Source organism: Diospyros lotus, chromosome 6, assembly GCF_014633365.1.
Source record: "Diospyros lotus cultivar Yz01 chromosome 6, ASM1463336v1, whole genome shotgun sequence".
In the NCBI taxonomy this organism is placed as follows: Eukaryota; Viridiplantae; Streptophyta; class Magnoliopsida; order Ericales; family Ebenaceae; genus Diospyros; species Diospyros lotus.
This window is the reverse complement of record NC_068343.1, coordinates 15,638,830-15,661,666: the sequence shown is the minus strand read 5'-3', so window position 1 is coordinate 15,661,666 and position 22,837 is coordinate 15,638,830. Positions and strand designations below refer to the sequence as shown.

The 22,837-nt window shown below is 32.6% G+C and overlaps 1 protein-coding gene across 2 annotated transcripts; it reads right to left on the bottom strand.

The window, feature by feature from the left end:
* Positions 1-7,946: 7,946 nt before the first annotated feature.
* On the bottom strand, positions 7,947-21,424 carry LOC127804931 (probable glycosyltransferase At5g03795). 2 transcript variants are annotated; one of them, XM_052342035.1, is made up of 6 exons: positions 21,019-21,424; positions 20,649-20,927; positions 19,154-19,440; positions 12,216-12,448; positions 8,426-8,583; positions 7,947-8,315 (listed from the first exon to the last, which is right to left on the bottom strand). In XM_052342035.1, the coding sequence occupies exons 1-6, from the start codon at positions 21,205-21,207 to the stop codon at positions 8,214-8,216; spliced, it is 1,248 nt and encodes a 415-aa protein (XP_052197995.1). In that variant the 5' UTR covers positions 21,208-21,424; the 3' UTR covers positions 7,947-8,213. The 2 variants fall into 2 exon arrangements, with proteins under 2 accessions (XP_052197995.1, XP_052197996.1); XM_052342036.1 differs by lacking the exon at positions 7,947-8,315 and having other exon boundaries at positions 8,468-8,597.
* Between the last annotated feature and the right edge of the window lie 1,413 nt (positions 21,425-22,837).

Sequence of the window (22,837 nt, the reverse complement as noted above, 5' to 3'; positions counted from 1 at the left end):
AGGAGTACTACAAAAGTGTTACTTTAATTAGAATTATTATTATTACATAAAAATGAACTTCTAGTTCAGTTTTATATTCCAAGCAGTTTGGCTATGTTGGGTAAATTATTAAAATGGTCACTGAATTTAATTAGCCCATTAAAAACACTGTTTAGCCCGAATAAAAACACTTTTTAATTGTTTGTCTCTAACCTTTTCTTTGTAGATAAACCTTTCAAATTTAAAATTAAAATTAGGAAGAGATTGAACAAACGAACATGACCCGATCAACATTTATTTATTCAATTTAGAGAAATATTAACAACTCATGCGTACGTACTAACATCTAAGTACACGATAAATTTGATCGAATACGTACTTATGCATGCCTATGGTCAAATAAACACAATAAATTTGTATGTAAACTCATGCTTTAAGAAAGGCTATTAATTAACCCTAGTTACAAAATAGTTAAGCCACTATTACAACCTTTTATTATCACTATCACTATGCCAAGTCTTAATAATTTTTCCTTTTATTATTAGAATATTGAGAAGAGACAACTACATCAGTCACTTTAAACACTTAGAACATGGATAAATATATAATTTGCTTTTCCTAGTGAATAGTTTTATTTATATGCATATGTATGGTATGGGAGTGTAATGTTGTAGCGTGTCTCTTGGTTTCTTTCTCTAGTTCTAGAAACTAGATAGAAGTGGAATGGGAGGGCCGAAGAGAGCATCAAGAGGCCGGCCGCCATGTCCAGATGCCACCACCTCCACCCTTTGTCTCCTTCCCCTCAACACGCGCGCTCGCGGTTGCTTCCGGCTGGGTAGGGGCATGCATGCGTGCGTGCGTGTCCGCTGCCATGCGAGAATATATGGTTGTTACGGGAAGGAATATTTGAACAGGAACCTAATGACAAACAACTAGAAATGACATTCTAACACAATCTTTATGCACCTAACGTGGAATTATGTATAATTAGATATAAGGGCATTCTTGTAATTGTAAGTTGTTTTTATGAATCCGGATAGTTCAAGAGATGTTACGAGAGATGAGACAAATTTTTTTGAATTAATTGAAGGCTTTAAATCATAAAGGCATCGTCTAAGTGAGATTACTAATTTCTTGAATAATAATTGTTATTATTCTTTTAAGGTAGTATTTGTTAATCAAGATATAGATAAAAAAAAATGAGATATGAAAAGTATACCGAACAAAAAGTGTTTTCTATTGTGTTTGTTAAATTTATCTGAAAAGAAACTATATGACTTTTTGTCTTAAATTTTTTAAATAAATTTATTTTTCTCCATTTGAATAAGTTATTTTGATGTAATTTTATCTTATTTTAACAAACGGAGTTGTAAAGGTGGACGGTCCGTTGTAATTGGCTATTTTTTTATTTTATATTTTATTTATTATTTTTACTTTTATCATTAATTTTTAACTTATTGCACTATAATCCAAAAACTTACGGTAATTACAATAAATTACTAGTAGCGATGGGACACTCTCTCGTTGTTTCTTGTGCAAAAATACAGCATAATTCTCTCTTTTCTCTTAATGGTGTCTTGGAATTTTAATAAATTATTCATGATAGACTATTTTACCCATGAGTGTGTCTATGTATGACTTCTCTTATGATCTAGATTTTAGGAAAATTCATTTCATGATAATCTTAATTGTGTGCAAAAACACATGATTAATTTAGTAATTTAGATTGAACAGCATAATTAATCTGCAAAAACAATCGATTTTAGGCCAAATTCAATGAGATCAAACCTTAATAAAATCAATATTATAACCCATTGAGCAATATTTTGAAGATGTCCAGCGTCCAGCAACTGTTCATCACTTTGGCAGCAAGTCGGCCACTGTTCATTACTTTGCCAGCAAGCACCTTTGGCAGCAAGTTACTTTGGTAGCAAGCTAGGCAACATCAGATCTCCTATAAGTAAAATGCTAGAGAATCCGACAAGCTTATCGATGAGTTTATCGAAAGGGGGCAAAAAGATCATTTTGCTTTCACGCCCTGCTCTCCCTCTCCACCTCCCATGGATTCCCCCCTGTTCTGCGCGTCTTCCCTATCTGTCATGGCCGCCACTCGCCTTTTCGCTGCTTCTCACTGCAGTCGCCCGGCCTCGCCTCACCGCCTAACAGACAATAGCTGTATCGATTGTTGGCGAGGCGCCGAGGTGACGAAGGTGAGACCGGGTGACTACAACGAGACGCGGTGGAGAGGCGAGCGGCAGCCATGGCAGGCAGGGAAGACGCGCAGAGCGAGAAGGGGTAGTGGCCGCTTTGTAAATTTGTAAAGTGAGCGGGGACAAAATCGTCTTTTTGCCCCCTCTCTGTGAGCCGCTCAGTAGACCCGTCCGGCCTTGTAGAACGACTCCTCCTATAAATACCTTCTCCCATCTTGTATATGGTATCTCAATTTTAGAACATCTTTTCAGCTTGAGAGTATCTAGAGAGATAGATTAGAGAGTATGAGAGTTTTTGTAAATGAGAATTTTGTGTAATTCCTTTATAAATTTTATTTTGGTGAAATAGATTCGCTTTTGTCTTAAATTTATCTGTTCTTTTGTTGATAATGATTTCTGAATGCTCAACATGTTTCCTTTTGAGATGATATTTTTATTCGAGGTCAAATTATGGTTCTTCTAGTCTTTGAAAAATTTTCACAATTTTTTTTATTTTGGTTTGTATACTTTAAAATTTTAAGTTGGATAATGTTAGGTGATAGCCATGGCAAAGAAAAAAGAAATCAATCAATCCCTTAAACCGAAAGGTGAGTCAAAAGATAACTTGAAAATAATATAAAATGTCAATATCACTAAAGTTGAATCTAAATGCATTTATATGCAATAAAATTCTAATTTTTCATCTGTAATCAATATTTTAGAATAAATTAATAGGTCCCTTAAACCTAAGAGCAAGTTAAAGACAACTTAAGTCTCCGATACATAGGTTGAGTGGTCGGATGAATAATATATCGATGTCAATCTAATCAGTTGTTAGTTTGATCATGACCCTGCATAAGGGATAAATACCCAACTTACAATTTACTTTTTCTAACATAATTGAAAACACGAGTACCGAAAATCATGAAAAACGACAATCCTAAATTGAAAATAACTTAAAAATAATATAAAATGATAATATTATTGAAGTTAAATATAAATATATTTATGTGTGTTAAAATTCTAATTTTTCACCCTTAATTAATAATTTAGAATAAATTATGACATTTCAAAATGAATTAGAGGTGGGATTCGCTAGTAATAATTTTTCTTTATAAACTTACGAAAAAGTAGTCGAGGCAACTTACTACATGAATTAAGAGGATGAACATTATTTAACAATAAAAGTTAAAAAATATATTTTAATTTTAGTTTAATAACATACTCGAAGAGTGTGATGTGACAGTAGATTCTACACGATTGGAGGGACACCAAAGACACATTGATCAATAAAAACAAAAAAAATTGGAGGATGAAAAACATGAAGAAAATGGACACAACCATGTGAATAGAGATTATAAATACTCTTAAATTTGTAGATTGTAGTATAATAAAGAGATAGTATCAAGAGCACCATCTTATTGGATTAGCATGTCACCAGTTTCAAATATCAAGGGCTCAAATTAATTCTAGCTAGGGATGGTAACGAGATGAGGTGACTTTCCCTATCCTTGAGCTTATATCCCAAACCCTTCCTTGTCTCCAATAGGACACTAAAAAGAAAAAAAAAAAAATTACTCCCAAGGCATAAATTAAAGGGTTGGATTATAATAAACTAAGATTCTCACTAGTAGATCATGGGTTCAATTTCTTACCTTGCGCAGTGAGACAAAATATTCATCTACGATTTATTTTTTCTGTCGAAATCGAAAATACAAGTAACGAGAAATCATATAAAGATGATAATCCCAATAAGACACTAAAATTGAACCCTAACTATGCTCAAAAGGAGGACAAAGCAAGAATAGGAATTCTCGTTCGCCAAAAAAAATGATTAATGTTTTTTTATTAATTATTCTATAATAATAAATAAATAAATTACTAATTTAGAAGCTAGAAAGTGTTTGCCATTAGAGTATATATATCTATATATAATTATAAAATGAAAGTTGTGATTTTATATAAAAATATAATTGAATTATATGTAATATATAACTATAATTTTAGATTACATCTATATATATATTATAACAAAACAGCCGTCAAATTTTTTCTTGCCCATTTCCAGTTACTATTTTGATATTTTATTATGTTTTTTTAATTTTTTTTGCTTACCTGAAATGAAATTTTTATAGGTCATTAATTAAGTCTAGATTTGTGAAAAACATGTAGTTCTTAGAACATGTAAATGGTTTTTCTCATGACTGAATAGTATTTGGAGAATGTGTAAGGATGCTGATATATGAAGAGCCAAGATAAATATTATTAATTTATCTATATTATTAATTTTTAAATATTAGCATAAAATCTTAATTGAAATAAATTACAAAAAAATGAGACTTTTTTAAATCGGGAGAAATTTTGAGATATTAAGTAATACTGTCGAATATCGATTGTCAAGTAAATTTTTTATTTTATTTTTATTTATATATAGTTTAATTAATTTAAATTTATTTTTTTTTATAATTTTAAATGTTATAATTTTATATATAAGTTAAATGTTATAATTTTATTTTTTAACTTTATTTTTTTGTTGCTTTTTTTAAAATGTGACTTGTCTTAAATGTGATAATTGATTGTTAGAAGGGATATGTAAAGTCATGTATAGATAATCAATTTTAAAATTTTGATTATTATTATTTATATAATTAATTAATTATTTAAATTGTCTTTATTTTATATATAGTTTAATTATTTTAAATTTATTTTTTTATAATTTTAAATGTTATAATTTTATTTTTTAACTTTATTTTTGTTTGTTGCTTTCTTAAAAATGTGACATATCTTAAATGTGGTAATTGATTGTTAGGAAAAATATGTAAAGTCATGTATGTATAATTAATTTTGAAAATTTGATTATTATCATTTATATAATTAATTAATTATTTAAATTATCTTTATTTTGTATAGTTTAATTAATTTATTTTTTTTTATAATTTTAAATGTTATAATTTTATTTTTTAACTTTATTTTATTTTTTGTTGCTTTTTTAAAAATTTGATATGTCTTAAATATGGTAATTGATTGTCAAAAGAAATATGTAAAGTCATGTATGGATAATCAATTTTGAATATTTGATTATTCTTATTTTATATATAGTTTAATTAATTTAAATTTATTTTTTATATTTTTAAATGTTATAATTATATATATATAATTTAAATATTATAATTTTATTTTTTAACTTTTTTTTGTTACTTTCTTAAAAATTTAACCTGTCTTAAATGTAGTAATTGATTGCCAAGAGAAATATGTAAAGTCATGGATAATCAATTTTGAAAATTTGATAATTATCATTTATATAATTAATTGATTATTTAAATTATTTTTATTTTATATATAGTTTAATTAATTTAAATTAATTTTCTTATAATTTTAAATATTATAATTTTATATATAACTTAAATGTTATAATTTTATTTTTTAACTTTTTTTTTTACTTCCTTAAAAATTTGACCTATCTTAAATGTGGTAATTAATTGTTAGGAGAAATATGTAAAGTTATGTATAGATAATCAATTTTAAAATTTTGATTATTATTATTTATATAATTAATTGATTATTTAAATTATCTTTATTTTACATATAATTTAATTAATTTAAATTTATTTTTTATAATTTTAAATATCATAATTTTATTTTTCAACTTAATTGATTATTGTCATTTATTTAATTCTCTTTTTTTCCATTAGTCTACTCTGAAGATGTGCTATATGTTGGACTTGGAGAAATTAAATGCAAATTAAATTTGTGTTTTGAAAATTATGTTAAGTGAGTAAGATTCAAATTGTGTGACAAAGCGTGAAAAAAAAGAGAAACTTAATGGTGCCATGTAATTTGATAAATTGAGAGAAATAAGAGAATTTGAAGGAAGATAAATTAATAAAAAAAAGTAAATATCTTTATCTCTTCTTCCTCTCCATTCCCGTTCAACTCTTCCGTTTCCTCTCTTCTCCTTTCTCGATTATTCTTTTCAAATTTTCTCTTCTTTTTTACTTTTACTTAATAAATTTTAACCGCATTTTTTTACACAGTTTGATTTTTTGGTGTAACATAACACCACAATTCTGTCAAGTGAGTAATGTGAATGCAACTAAGAAAAATTAGGGATTTAGGGTTCGTGTGGTATGCACATATGAGACAAATACACGTGAAAATAAAAAAAAAAAAATGTCTATACCCTTAAATGCATATTTTAGAATAAAGAGATAGGTTATCGTTTATTTTTTTTTTTCATGTTATTGTGTAATTTTTGTATTTTGTACGCATTGCTTATTGTATTACATGTTAATTTAGATTTATTTTTTACATGATTTCGGGATAGAGTTACGTGCTTTTAATTGTTCGTCTACCCTTGAATATATATAAGGAAATCTTTCAAAATCTGTAATCTTTTTGTTATATTTTCATGATTATAACACGACTATTTTATTTATTCTTTACTTTTTTATTGTGATTTTCATTTATTGTAACTACTAAATTATATAACTTTTACTTTAACATTTTTTTTTTATGATATCCATGCATCGCATGGGTGATCCACTAGTATATATACTATAAAGCAAGATGGGGATTAATAATCCCTCCCTACCTCCCCATCCCAAAAATTTACTGTTGATTTTTTTCGTACAAGGCAAAAATTTTTGGCATCCCTAATTCTAGCCCATTAAAAAATCGACAAATTCTAACCTATCCGAAAATTCTTAGGGTGCATTTGATAAGGGTGGAAAATGAGAGTATAATTCATTTTTTACCCAAATTCTAAGAAAATCTATTAAACAGTTTTTTTTTTTTTTTCATAAAATTCGAATTCTCTTATAGTTCAAAAAATAGAGATTTTCCTTGAAATCAAGGAATTGAAATTCCTAAGGGTGGAGTGAGAATTGGAATTCCATAAAATTAAAATTCCTAAGGATGGAGTGAGAATTAAAATTCTATGAAATTAAAATTCCACTCCCACTTTCCATCCTCTAATCAAACACACCCTTAATTCTATCCCATTTGAGAATTCCCACCAATAAATCCTCCAGGATTCATTCTCTCTCTCTCTCTCTTTGAAAAATCAAATTTGGTTCTTCTAATGACTATTAATTGTTATTTATTTTTATAAAATCAAGGACAAATGGGAGAAGAAAGAAAAAAAAAGAAAAATAAAAATTTCATCCCTTTGTTTAACCTAAACGTCAAAAATATTTCTTAAAATGAAATCTACGGGATATTTATTATTTTTTGCTTCAATGCTATGGTATCCAAAGTCATCAGTACCCTAAACGGTGGGAAAAATGTTTTGTACACCACCATTTCTATTGTACAATACAACATTTTTGTACAAAATACCACAATGTCATGAATACAATGGCATTTCCCCCACAAAATTGTGGACGCCATCTTGGTTGCTGCGAGTTTTATACCCAACATCACAAGAAATTAAGATGTCTTCATATATCACTTGGCACAAAAAAAAAAAAAAAAAAAAATCTCAATACACTTATATATTTATCTAGGATAGAATTATTATGTTACTCGTATCAAGCAACATAATAATTACTCGATGCAAGCACTTTTAAAAACAGGGCGTGGGCCCATGGGGGTGGTGGGGCCCACCCCCCCCCCCCCCCCCCCCCCCCCCCCCCCCCCCCGATGGGCCTCCAGCCCCCAGTTAGCCCGCGCCGGGGCAACAAATCATCTCACTTTGTCTAAGAATAGATGTATAGGCATAATTATCCATCCAAATAAACCTTTGTCGAGCCTAACTGTTTTCATCTTCAAACCAGAGCAAAAACAAAACAAAAATATAATTTAATAAATAAATTAAACCCAGAGACGCTTACAAAGGTGAGGCAATTTCAGTTTGAGCAGAAAGAAACAAAGGATTAGTGATTGATTTGACTCAAGTATCCTACCATCTTCTTTTTCTTCATGAGGACCTGAAGGTGGTTGTAATATACAAAAGCTTTAAAGGGTTGCGAAAGGGCAACCGTGCAGTGCAGTGGAGTGTGTAAATGGCCAACTACAAGTAGAAGTGTATGTGCATTTAAAATATCATCAGTACTTAATCACACGGTGGCGCAGCCAGAGCTCATACATGACCGTGTGGAAAGCATCATACTTGATGGGAGGCGAATTCCACTGGAAGTGCTTCTGCACCTGAAAAATCATCACATTTAACATTCATTAAAACCAATCCTTGTTCTTTTCTTGAACCATGAATTGATTGGACTAATTAATATAAAAATCAGTAATGAAGACGTTCTTACCTTAACTAAATTGTTGTGCAAAGCAACAAACTGGGTGTAAGGTATTTCCTTCAACTTCTGCTTCAGTTGATACACGTCAATCTCTTTGAGTACAACAGCAAATTTTCTCCAATCAAGTATGTCATTGAATGGAAGATCGTAAAAGTTCGAAAGTATTACTGCAATAAAGAACCTAAAAACTGGTTACACCTTCCAAAGGCATTTTAGCAAGGATAAATAAAATTCTATCATGAAAACAAAATGATTTTAACACTAGAATTGGTGGCAGCTGCACCAGGATTTCAGGAGTCGCCATTCTAATTTTGCAGAATACTTCATGGACCATGCTATTGGTATTCTATGGACTACACCATGAGCTACACAATACATCATAAATAACAAAAATACCCCTCACCTCACCGCCTTGTGCCGCCTCACTGCCTTAGGTGACGAGTATTTTAGTCATGCGCCTCACTACTTCATGTCGCCTCACTTTCTCACTTTGGGTGAGGGGTATTTTGGACATTTTAACTACATTATGTAGCCCATGATGTAGTCCATGGAGTAACACTAGCATTTTCCATACTTCATAAACCAGACAGACATCTGGCATCAGTTAAATCATCATGGAGTTTGGTAGTGGCATCTGAGGTTGGCCAATTTACCTTTGTGTAAACAGGTGGTTTTTGTTAAAGAATAAAAGAACAGTAATTGATAGGGATAATTATAACAATATTTTCTTTTTTTCCTATTTTGATTTTAGAAATTAGATTTTAATTAGAATTTAACTTGTTACTTTATTTTGTTTTCATTTTTACTAGGCAATTATAGTCATGATAGGATCTGGATTCAAAAATTATGTTTATAGTTAGGATTAAATTGTGCCTGTATACAAGGCTGCCGATGTAGATTCCTATGATAGGGAATTCCAACCAGGATTTACAGCAATAGTTACTGGAGCTGAAAGAAAATATAACTCTTTTCATTTAATCTCTCCCCTAATTTTTGCTTTTTAAGTCCCTCGGATAATAGGTGGTCTGCATATAACATGCGGCCATATATATACCACATAGTTTGGACATGTTGGTTGGTAGACAAGTGCTTTTGCTGATAGCATAAGGCACTTCTGCATGAAGGCAAAAATGAAGCAGATGCAGAAGCAACAAGTAGAATTAGTTTCAAAACAATCAAGATTATTCCCGCAAGAACCTTTTTTTTTAAAAAAAAAAATTGACTCTCAGAAACGCAAAGATTTTATGGCAATATCAAACAGGCACTTAGTTTCTGTAATGGAAAGAAAAATGGAGAGCGAAGTAATGAGGAGCTTGAGGGGTGGTAGGTGGGTGCATTTAGGGTCCTCATGTGCTGCAGATACTGCAGGGGTAATGTTTTGTGGCAAACTAGGACACTATGCAAGACAGATGGCTGTTGGTATCTACCCTGTTTCTTGCCTTTTATGAGTTCAGGGGATGTCGTTCTTTTGATTGTTGGGAATCTAAGATCCAATTAATATGGTGGCAGGTTGTGTAAGCAGCAGACTCCTGGAACTACCCTTGTTCATCTTTACCAAGGTACATTCGGTGACACTAAACTTCTTAGATTTATTGGTCAGAAATCTTGGAAGGATTTTCCAACAGGAAGAGGGAATTTTACCTGGTGAGACAGAAGAGATTGCTTATTGTATGTCTATGATTGATGAATTCTTGATATCTGGATATTGGAGGAGTACTCAAGGATGCAAGTCAATCTTGCCTACCTCAGACTGTCTCAAGGCCATTTTCTTAATTACTTCATATCCAGTAAGAAACATGTAGTTGAGAGAGGGGATTCTGGAGTTAAAGGGTTGGTGAAGGGTATGGAGGACGACCCCAGTTTTCAGCTTACTATGAAACTAAAGATGCTAAAGAAGATATGAAGACCTGGAATAAAAAGGTGTTTGCAAGGCTGGATATTAAAATTGCTCAGCTTTTCTAGATGTTATGATTTATCATCAGAAATGTTTACGGAATTTACTCATACAAAAAAAAATAAATAAAATAAAAATTTACCTTGCACTGGAAAAAGAATATATGTATGTATGTGTGTGCATATATATATATATTTGGTTTGGTTTTGATCAATATTTAATTTATTTAGATATTGTTATGAGAGATAAGGATGAGCGTAGCGGAAATGAGGATGCTAAGATGGATGTGCAGCCATACAAGAAAATATAAAATTAGAAATGAGATTATTCGTAATAAGGTAGAAGTAGTGCCAATCGAGGAGAAAATGAGAGAGACTAAACTAAAATGGTTTGGTCATGTGAGAAGAAGATCAAGAGACGCTCATGTGAAGAGAATTGATGAAATGGAACAATTAGTCAAAAAAATAGGTAAAAGAAAACCCAAAAAGACTTTGGGAGAGACATTAAAGTTTGATATGAAATGTATGGACCTAAATGAAAATATGACAAAAAGACATAAATACATGGAAGTTTAGAATTCATGTAGCTGATCCCATATAGTGAGATAAAGGCTAGATATGTTGTTGTATGTTATTGTTATGGGAGTGTATGAACACCTATGACTTAAGGACTTAAATAGATTTTGGTATTAATAATTTTTTATATAGAATTGGCTATATTCTTCCTCCATTTTTTCTATCATTTATACTTTATTCTTCTCTCCAAATGATTCTGTATCAGTTACAAATTACAATGCCAGCAATAGATTCTTTATCATCTTTCATTGGGATTATTCCAATGTCTATGGAGCCATAAGAAACTAAGGAAATGAGGTCTTGAGCACTAACTAAAATTTACTGATGTGAAATAGGCTGCTATAGACAAGGACCAATATTCACTGGGGCCCTTGGACTGTTGTGAAATAGGCTGGCTATAGACAATAATATGGTTTGTGGTTCACCAATTGGACAGATGTGTTCATGGTTACAATTCACCACCTTGTTCACAAGGCAATGCAACACTATGGTCAGATTGTGGTTTGCACAATAATTGTAAATGTTCAATTTAAATGGAAAATGACAAATTAATTGTGATGTTTGAATTATGCAAGGTTCACTTTTTAATGCTATCCCTCAATGAGTTTTGAAAGGTTGTATTGAAAAATTCAAGCATGAATTTGTTTCTATTTGTCTATTTTATGCTTAAATTTATTTCTATTTGTCTGTTTTATGAACTTTGTATTTAGGACGCCTTTATTGTCCCCACAAACAATGAATATTCAAGGGGCTTTACCTTCGTCCTCTTCAGGACCCATTTCACAGTATCTAGTTTTGTTTTAGCTCTCCTTTTTATTGATGGTGTAGAGATGTTGAAGTACAGAGGTGGGCTATCTCACTATCAACTCACTTTTGATATTTGTTCGTGTACATGAAAGGGTAAAACTAGGGATGTTAAATGTAGCTTATCCTTCACACATTTTTGAAGTAGGTTATATTACTAACATCTTATTTTCGTACTGGGAACTCTTGAACTCGCATGCTTTTGTTTTGGTATACAGATAGGCCATATTGTGAAGCAATTACAATTTGTTGGTGAATGCATCAATTCAAGGAGCGGGATGTCTTTTTTCCTTGAAAGTATTAATTCTGTTTGAAAAAGAACAAAAGAAAGAAAGAAGAACTAATGCTACATTAGAGAAAGATAAACATCATAATATGAATGCGATTAAGGTTTATGCTTATGGAATAATTAAATAATTATCCAGTAGGCACAAGCATTTTCTATGGCATTTAGGAGATAAGACAGGAAAAGGTTACATGGAAAGAATTTCATGCCTTAATTCAACTTCTGGAAGAATAGTCTTACCAGGAATGCATCCATAATGGATCGAATCAGCTATTCGAGCACTGTTGACCTGAGAACCACCAGGACATATGCAGTACTTAGTCCTGTAGAATCTCTTTTGATATAATAGAGGCCCAGCAGCCCTGTTTATTCTGTTGTTTGAAATGTCAAGTTCTGTATCATTCTCCCATTCTCTTGCTAATATAACTCTAATTTTAGAGTTTCTATGACCTGCCCAGAAACCCAAAGTTGTCCTGCAGAATTAGAAAAGGGTTAGTTCAAGCAATGACCTGAGAGATAAGGTGTTCCACCTACATCATATAGAAGTTGAATTAATACTTCCTATGCTAACTAAAACCTAATCTCACCAATAAGGCCTAAATTGGAAGAACAGAAATGACAGAAGGGAATATGCAAGTTTTGGTCTCAACTGCAAAAGAACCAGACAACTGGTTTCCTTCTTGCATTGACATAGGGTGACAGACTGCAGTGGGATTTTCTAGAAACTATAGGAGGATGCTTTTAACAAAGGAAGATAGGTTGAACAAAACAAAATAAAGAATGGTCAAAAAACACAATCAACATAGTTGATTAATGAAATAGAAGCAAACGGCATGATGATCAAGAACAAAATGGAAAAAGAAGAAATTGCTAAAATTTGCTAGACAAAAAACAGTAAGGGTAAATGCAGGCGACAAATTATGAGTGTCATATAATTCCATGGGAATTCTATAGTATGGTAATAAATCTTTCAGCTCTACACTAAGAACTAAGGTTAAACTTCCAAATTGCAAATCCTGAACCCAAATATGTAAAAACCCAAATATTTAGGACAAAGATAATAAAGGAAATATAAAGACTATTAATTTGCGTTTAATGAGTTTAGTCCTTTCTTTGCTTCGTCTTCGTCCTCTATTGACATATCAGCATTGTTCCAGACCTTCTCTTCCAGCTCCTTCACATGGTGTGGTTTCTTGACCTTGTGTTCCTCCAAATGCTGCAGTTACTTCAGATGCTTGTCTCCCTACAAGCGCCATTATTCTTTCAGTTTCTGGCCAAGTTTACCCTTCTCTATACAGAGGTACTCATTCTTCTCATCATCTTCATCCTATTTACACTTTCTTGATATATCATTGTTTATCTTCTATCCATTCTCTTCCTAAAACAAATGCAGAGGCTCTTGCTCATCCTATTAGGCATCATGCTATGGATGAGGTGATCTCTACTTTGCTTGCTAATGGTTTTTGGGATTTAGTTTTGTTACGGTTTTGCCTGAGTTTAGCATTGGAGACTTAGAAGAAATCAGTGGAGTCAGTTATGATATGCAAGTGGCAGATTAGTTAATTAGGGTTTTGTCCAACGGTAATTAATGTATTAGGGGTATATTGGAGATTGTGATGTCTTATGTACTCCTAGGTTAGTCTGCCCAAAATGTCTATAAATATGAGGGCATAGGGCAGTCACTTGGGATCAATCATTCTATTCTCATGTTGTTGAATGAGTGCAGTGAAAGAGAGGAAAGGCTGTGAGTAGAATAGCTTTTGTAATTTCATGTAAGAGGATTATACTCACGGGTGTGAGAAGAGAGGGACTCCTGTGTACTGATTTCTTGTTCTAGTGGATTGCTCTTTGGATTGGAGTAAGCTGGATGTAGGGCTGATTTCCGTCGATCTGAACCAGGATATACCGTGTGTTTCTTGTGTGGTTTGATCTAATTAACTCATCTTTTCAATTCTGTCTTTTACATTTTCTGTTGTGTAAGTATTTGGTGATTGCTTGTGTGAATTTTGGCAATTGAAATTGGACTATCAGTGCTCCTAGTTTAACAAGTTCCACTTCCTCGTGGAAAGTCTTTAGTTGGTTACCAATGGACTTTTATTGTTAGAGTTGGTCCTAATGGATCTATTGATAGATTGGAAACGTGTCTGGTTGCCAGGGGTTATACAAAAATCTTTGGTCTTGATTATGGAGATACCTTTTCCCCTATGATTAAGATTGCTTCCATTCATTTGTTTCTTCCCATGGCTGCCATTAGACATTGGCCTATTCATCAACTTGACATCAAAAATGTTTTTCTCTATTGTGATCTTCTTGAGGAGGTTCATATGGAGCAACCACTTGGGTTTGTTGCTAAGAGGGAGTCTCACCTAATTTGTCACCCCAAAAAATCTTGTATGGTCTAAAGCAATCACCTGGGTGTTGGCTTGGTTGCTTTAGCTCTCTAGTGCAATCTTTTGGATTGACTACGAATGAAGCCGACCATTCTATTTTCTATCACTATGCTCCTGATGGTCTTATCTATTTGGTTGTTTATGTACATGATATTGTCATTATTGGTGATGATGAGCAAGGCGTTTCTCAATTGAAGACTAGACTCATTTTCAAACTAAAAATCTGGGTCCGCTATGGCATTTCTTGGGCATTGAGGTTGCTAGATCTGGGCATGACACTTGTATCTCTCAAAAGAAGTACGCTCTTGGTATTTTAGAGGAGACAAACATGTTGGATTCTAGGCTCATTGATAAAACAATGGATCCTAATTCTAAGCTTGTTCCTGGTGAGGGGAGCCTATTCATGATCCAGGGTGTTATAGAAGACTAATTGGGAAGTTGAATTATATAGTGACATGAGTTACATTTGTTGTTAGTGTTGTTAGTCAGTTTTTGGATTCTCCTTGTGATGGTCATTAGTAGGCTTTGGTGAGTATTTTACGATATATATGATATATTAAGAGTTCACCTGGAAAAAGTTTATTAGTTGAGAATAGAGGTCATAAACAGGTGACTGGTTATGTAGATGCTAATTGGGTATGTTGTCCATTTGATAGATGGTCCACTTTTGGCTGTTGTGTTTTGGTTGGAGGCAATCTGGTTTTTTGGAACAGTCAAAAGCAACATGTTGCTAGGTTTAGAGCTGAAGCTGAGTATAGAGCCATGACATTAACTACATGTGAGCTTATTTGGCAAAAAAAACTTCTTATGGAACTGCAGATTGGTGATTCAGGTTCTATGTAGCTTTTGTGTGACAATCAGGTTGCTCTTGATATTGCCTCCAATCCTGTTTTTCATGAAAGGACCAAGAATATTGAAATAGACTGTCACTTTGTGCAAGAAAAACTGATTTCTGGTGAGATTTCTACAGCATTTGTTGGGACTATGGATCAACTGGCTGACATGTTTACTAAAGCCCTTCAAGGTCCAAGGATTGAGTACATTTGTTCCAAGCTAGGCCCATATGATATATATGCGCCTGCTTGTGGGGGAGTGATGAAAATTCATATTAGTTTGATTGTATTAGGTGCATTGCATATATTAGTTGTACCTTGTATCTAACTTAGGTAATTTGTACATAGCAGTTATAGTGTTTCAATAAGAATGTTTGTAGTCCTAGCTTAATAGAATTGAATGATTCTCTTCCTTCCAATCTCTCGTTTTCCTCTCTTCTTTTTCTGTCAATTATGTATACCATTTCTCAAGAGAGACACTCATTTTGCATTTCACCCTTTGTGCAATTTTTGGATAATTACCTTCACTTGTGTCAAGTAGTTGAACCTTCAAGGTAATACCAATTCTCTTGTACAAGTTCTACCCCTTAAGGTGATCATAAAAATATTTATTGCTTGTTTATTTATCACATAGAAAAAGTTTTGGAAACCAATGCTAGCCACTGATTACATAAAATTTGAAATTCTCAACGAGTTCAGGTAATTCAATTGCACGTTATGATGTTACAATTCTGTACAGACTAACAAAGTAACAAACAAGAAAGCAACTAGAAAATATTATAGAGGGAGAAGATGCCAAATGTTTAAAGGTAGAAGAACTGTTACATAGTATCATGACTCATGTAATTATTACTTAAATATATGTAGTAAAAATAAATACAACATATCCAACTTTAATGCCACTACGTGGATAACCTACATGAATTTTTGCTTGCCAATCATTTTTATTTATGACCTTATCTTTTGTAAAACCCTTATAACTCATGTCATAACTAAAAGTCTCCCACAAAGTTTTTTTTAGTCTTCGTCAACATCTTTTGCCAAAGACTTGTTCTATTTCATTCACTCTCCTCATATGAACGCCTATTGATCTTCTTTTCACATGATCAAACTATCTTAATCATGTCTGGCATATCTTCTCTTTAAGAGGAGTCATTTTAACCTTATTACGAATAACCTCATTTTTAATTTTATCTTTTCTTGCATGGGCTGGCATCTCCCATAACATCCTCATCTTTGTGATGGCATGATCCTCATTTCTCACATGTTCTTTACTGCCCAATCTAAAGAAAAAACAAAGCTAATCTTATAGCCATCCTACAAAATTTTTCTCTTAGCTCTAGTGGAAGCTTACCATCAACATAAGATGAAATAGGCACTTTTTCATTTTAGCCATCATGTCTTAATTCTATGGACAATTAATCTCCTAATTTTTTTGGATGATTAATCCAATTCCAAGATATTTAAACTGATCTTTTCTTGGGATGACTTGATCTTCAAGTTTTACCATAACATCATCCACAGTTATATTTCTACTAAAGTTACATTTCATATATCTAGTTTTCAATCTACTTAACTTACAATATCTATATTGTAAATTGTTCCACCATATCTCAAGTATAGTATCCATGCCTTCTTTTATCTCATCCACCAAGACCATGTCATCTGCAAATGGAATACACCAAGGTAACGTTTATTAAAATGAGCAAGATAAGGGTATATCAAGATAAGCCCGGAACGGTTTTCGGATCAAGATATGGAATGGTCAAGATAAGGTTGGGAAGCATTCCAAGATTTTTATCAAACTGTTTGTTAAATCTTTTGCAATGCATTAGAGAACACATGCGTCATTTTTTTCTTATATGCAGGGACCAAGATATGCTTATCTTGAGGGGAAGGAGAGAGATGCATATCTTGAAAAATCAAGATAAGAGGTCACAAAATGGTTTTCCCAAGAATGGTCAGATAAGCTTAACAAACATGTTGGAAATGATAGAAGTCCGTGATACATCCCATATCTTGGCTTTTGCACCCCATATCTTGATTAACAAACGCCCCCCAAGGCAATTATGCTTGAACATGTTTAGTGAGTTCATTTTCATCCAGCATCAAGACAAAGAGATGAGGGTTTAATGCAAATCCTTGTCGTAATCCAATTGTAATTGAAGTATCTCCTCTACATGTCTTGGCATGTGTTTCTGCTCCATGATACATGTCTGTTATATCTTGTATATAAGCAATTTGAACTCCTTTCTTCTCTAACACCCTCATAAGATTTCTCTAAGAACTTTGTTATACATAAACACCGTGTGTAAATCCTTTTTCTTTTTTTTTTAATTTCTACATCTTTCCATTAAGCACCTTAACGAGTATATAACTTCCATTGTTGCTTACCAAGCATGAAACTAAATTAGTTATCAAACACCTTGATTTCTCATCTTAATCTTTGCTCAATCACTTTCTCTCAAAATTTTATAGTATGGCTAATTAGCTTGATTCCTCTATAATAGGCACTAAAGTGTTGTTCCTCCACTTGCCTGACATCCTTTTTGATTTTAGGATCAGATTAAATACCTAAATATAAGTAGTATGAAGCAGTTTCTCCTTTTCCATTTTTCCTAATTGGATGATGAATACCAAGGGTTCTAATTACTTTAGAATTTAATAGATTTCTGGTTTGGATAGTTTTGGGAATATATAAGTGCCTCAACAAGGTAAGGACTATTCAAATTTGGTTGTTGATTATTGAATACAGATATATTGGAGAATTGCTCTCAGATTCTCCCTGTCTCTCTAATTCTCTATTTCCTAATCTGCCCCATTTCTTCATCTCTACTATACTAGTTTCTCTACTCTCTCTATTGTCTCATTGTTTCTCTGTAATGACTATTAGTATTCTTCTTTGTTTCTTCTCTTCTTCTTCTCATCCCTCAGTTCTTTGCTAATTTTCACTTTTGGCCTTCATCATTGAAGAGTTAGCATATCGGTTATTGCATAGCAGTCAGGTCATTTACTTGACAGACCTTAGACCCTAATGACCCGACCTCCAAAAGAATAGCTTAGTGCCCCTCATACAAGTCTAACAACAATCTGATATTCATTGGTAGAGAAATTTATTTATTTTTAATTGGAATCTGTACCAAGGAGCATCTAGATCTTCCATTAGTAAATCCAATAGTTTACTTTGCAATGTCATATAGTCCCATGTCATTTACTTCTGGTGTGATTGATAGCATCTTAATCAGCACTAAAATCCTTGCTTAGAATTGTGAAATTCCAAGCCAATGAGGCAACCATGAGATCCAGCTTAGTCAATAAAATCATGATCTAGAAAGTCAAACTGTGTACACCTTTCTTATATATTCACTACTTTCATTGATGGTCTCCCCTAATGTACAGGCAATTAAAACTATGCCCATAACAAACCATAAGTTTGTATTGAATAAAAATAAAAACTAAAAGGCAGAAATCTAAAAGTTAGAAAATATATGGAAAACCCATAATGCGCAAGATCATATTCACCATGCTTTTCACCAAGTTGTGGCAAACTAAAAGATACTTTGCCCTAAGCCTATGAGGCAGTTAATAAGTTAGACATGAACCATTCTCCAACATGAAATGCCACATAAAGGCATAATAAAGAGGAAGGTATAAACTAATCTAAAGAATTTCTTCTCATTCTTTCCTTCTTCAAATAGAGCCTGATACTAAAATTTCAAGCAGATTCAATCTTTAGATTTAATTAATAGGCTTCACTAAAAGCTGTTTCATAATTTCATGGGAGAAAATATGAACAGGTAACTATCAACAACCAAAAGAAGACAAAACAAACACCAAGTAGGAACGAGATATCTATCATATCTTTTCTTCATCCCAGTGTGTGTGTTCGATTAGTACATGAACAACTATTTATTAGCTTAATCAGCATGACCAAGTAAAAACTCCACAATTTTACCTGTTTTCTATATCATTTCCTCCGGCTGGAAGGGCGAATGGCTGCAGCACTTGAGGAAGAGCAACATCTTTATGTGGAATAAATCCCACATCATAGCTTGGGGAACACACAACTCGAATTGAATTCTTTACAAGAAATGGAACACCTTCAGTTGCCCTTACACCAACATCGTGACACGTAACAAAAAAATGATCTGCACCTAACGTTCTATTCCAGTAAGGATACTTCGATATTAAGCTCTCCACATAGTTTTGGACAATTATGGTCATGTTCTCATAGGATGTACCCTGCACACCATCATACAATTATTATATGCAAGACAACAACCCTCCCGTTGACAGAAAATTAACAACCCAATGCAAGGTAGCTTATCTACAGGCTTCATATGACCATTGCAGTACAGTAGAAAACTATTGTAAGAGAATTTGGGCACAGATGTCAATATTTATCAAACATGATCACGGGTGGAGTCAAGATAAAGATTAGAACATTTTAGTGAAGAGACATAACATAAGTCTTCAGATTATGCAAGTTCACCCTGTTGACACCGGTACACCAAATCATAATTATCAAGACCACGTTGGATCTTGGGGTTGACTCATCTGCAAACTGGCAGGTCACCCACTTTGTTCAACTAACTTTATCAGTTAGATAGAGAGCCAGAAGGGAACAATGGCAACTAGATTTTTGCAATGGTGACTTTCTTGTGGTACAACAGCAGATTTTGTCATTTAAAAGTAAGAAGGTTCAATTACAGCTGCTTTTTTTTTTCAAGTGGAACCATCATTCAACCACTTTTTGGCAAACATCCTTGTGATAGTTTTTCTTCCAGACAAATTGTATATGAATTTAATAAAAAAAAGTGTTAATTTTCTCCACATTGTCATGACATGGGTGAAAAGGTACTTGAAAAGATATTGAGTAATTGACCCAGAAAAGGTAACAATATTCATAAGAAAAGCGTTCTTCCATATTTCGATCATTTACTTCAAGATTTAAAGCAAAAACACATAGTATCAAGATGAACTGTAGCATTATAACCATTTTTCACACTCAGATTTGAAGCCAAAGTAGTTGCACTCAGTACCAATAGGAATGTGATAGAATCCTTTGCCATTCTCAACAGAGCGAACCAAACCTTTTTTCCAAAAAAGAAGTCACATAATAATTCCAGTTCCTCCTATAAAACTTGCACTATCAGATAATATACATACAGAGTATTAGAGGAATGAAGCTGAGCAATCAGTATTTTGATTCCTGGTTGCAAATCTCATTAAAAAAGCAATTTTACGGGTATATACATTTAGAAATAATAAAGGCTCCGGTAATAGTTCTTTCATGGAAGTTTCTTAATTGAAAGAAACAGCAATGCCATTATTCTGGTCCTAAAGAACACTTGGATCTTGCATTTAACGGGCTAATATTGATCAATTCGCTCGCATAATGGAAATCATTGTCCGAAAATCAAGTGGAAATAGGGTACGAAAATTTGCACCTTGCCTCTCATCTTGTGGCAAGAGATCGGGATGAAGAACAGGTCTGCCCGATACGGATCGTCTGTACGAAACCGAGACTCCCTGATATTCTGGAAGAAGTAACCCTCGCTGGCGTACTTGCCGGTGAGCTTCCTCGGCGTCTGATAGAAAGTATTGGGGTCTCCGTCGGGATATATGTACACCTTAAATTTCTTCTCCATCTCTGCATAGTTCAGCCTAAATATCCCCGGTAAATGATAAACATCCGACAAATCCTCGGCATCGTTCGCTTCCACCACCTAAAGGCACATCCAGCGCAAAAGAAAACCACGATATCAGTTAGAAATTCCCTCGAAAACAAAAATAATGTGAAGTAAAATGGAGGAGTACCTTGGAAGCAGGGGCAAGGAGAGCCTCAGGAGGAGTTGAGGAGCTGTATTGAGAAGGGAAGTGGAGGGATTTGAGAGAGAGGTACGTGAAGGAGATAAGGGTTAGTATTGCAAGAGCGAGGAGCGAGGAGCGTAGGGAGAAGACAGCTGCGGAGGAGGCTGGCGGTTGGGCAGGCTTCGCCACCAACATTGCCGGAAAAACTTGGCTAATCAGGCCCCTGGAACACCACTGATTGACCTGCTGTGACCGCAAAACGAAAGCGAAACAACGCCGCCACCGTTGATGTTAATTTGAGATGCAGAGGGACGGGAATCGGCCGAGGAGAAGCCACGGATCCCTCTTTCAGTCTTTTATCTATATATATGTATGTATGTAACTCTCTCTCTCTCTCGAAGGAGCCTCGTTAGTCGCTGCAGACGCTCTAAAGAGGGGAGATGGAGAAAAGGCTCATAATTGGAAAATAAAATTCTCAGGGAAATTTATTATCTAATAATTTGATTCAAAATTTTGTATTTCTTTTTACTTGCATGTATCTTTTACCTCTTAAGTATTATTTAAGGTGGCTTTTATTTATTCAAAGAATAGTTTAAATAACTTATTAGTGTCAATAGTTACATTCAAATTTTATAATTCAAACATTGTATTATAGTAATTTTTTCAATACTTTTGTCAATCTATTAAAAAGATATTAAACTTAATATAATATAATCATAAAATTTTGCTAAAATACATTTTATAATTAATTATCAATCAATTATTACTATGACAAAAGATAAAACGATAACTAAAATCACAATCGATCGAAAAAATCCATTCATTTGGTCGACAAGCCATAATTATCAATCAACTTCTAAATCATTAGTACCGATGATTGATAATTTATAATTAAATTACAAGTAATTGTGAGACTATAAATCTAAAATATCAACATTTTAGCAAAGTTAGACGTCATTATAAATATAAAAAAAATCATGATAAGCCTCTTGTTAACAAAAAATAAAAAGATAATATTATTATGCAATATAAATTAAAAGCTCCTAAAGGTGACAAAATATGAGACATATGACATGAAAATACAAAAAAATAGCCAAATAACAAAATGAATGGCAATTGTCAAGGTGAATGAGGTGTTGTCATGGCATTGAAAATATATAATGAGGAAAATATATAATCACGACTTCATTTTATTTTATGTGTGACATGGTTAAGTAAGAAAGGTGAAAGATTTGTGAGGGACGTTCATGGCCTATGCGTGGATAATGGAGATTTTTTTATTTAATATTTGTTAAAATGATTAAATAAATTTAGAATATTTTTTAGACTAAACATATAGAATGATTAAGATAAAATTGAAAAACATTTTAATATTTTTATCAAACTATTTATTAAATATTTTGAAATGTACTGAAAGACACATACGTCATTTTTTCATATTTGTAAAGACTAAGATAAATTTATCTAGATGAGAGAGAGATAAACTTATCTAAAAAAATCTAGATAAAAAATCACATAGCTTCTTTTTTAATAGTCGTCAGATAAATTTAATAAATATAATAAAAAATATTTTTATTTATAATTTTTTTTATTTATATTTTAATTAACAAACACTATCTATATATATATTATAACAAAATAGCCGTCAATTTTTTTCCCGCCCATTTCCAGTTACTATTTTGATATTTTATTATATTTTTTTAATTTTTTTGCTTATCCAAAATGAAATTTTTATAAGTCATTAATTAAGTCTATATTTGTGAAAAACATGTAATTCTTAAAACATGTAAATGGTTTTTTTCATGATAGAATAGTGTTTTGAAGA

What these genes read in the sequence shown, in the direction of transcription:
- LOC127804931 (XM_052342035.1), bottom strand. Translation starts at nt 21,207, where the DNA reads ATGTTGGTGGCGAAGCCTGCCCAACCGCCAGCCTCCTCCGCAGCTGTC. An exon ending in TCCTTGCCCCTGCTTCCAAG is followed by an intron (nt 20,928 to 21,018) that starts GTACTCCTCCAT and finishes ATGTGCCTTTAG; the next exon opens with GTGGTGGAAGCGAACGATGC. An exon ending in CCATTATGGATGCATTCCTG is followed by an intron (nt 8,584 to 12,215) that starts GTAAGACTATTC and finishes TCTTTATTGCAG; the next exon opens with TAATACTTTCGAACTTTTAC.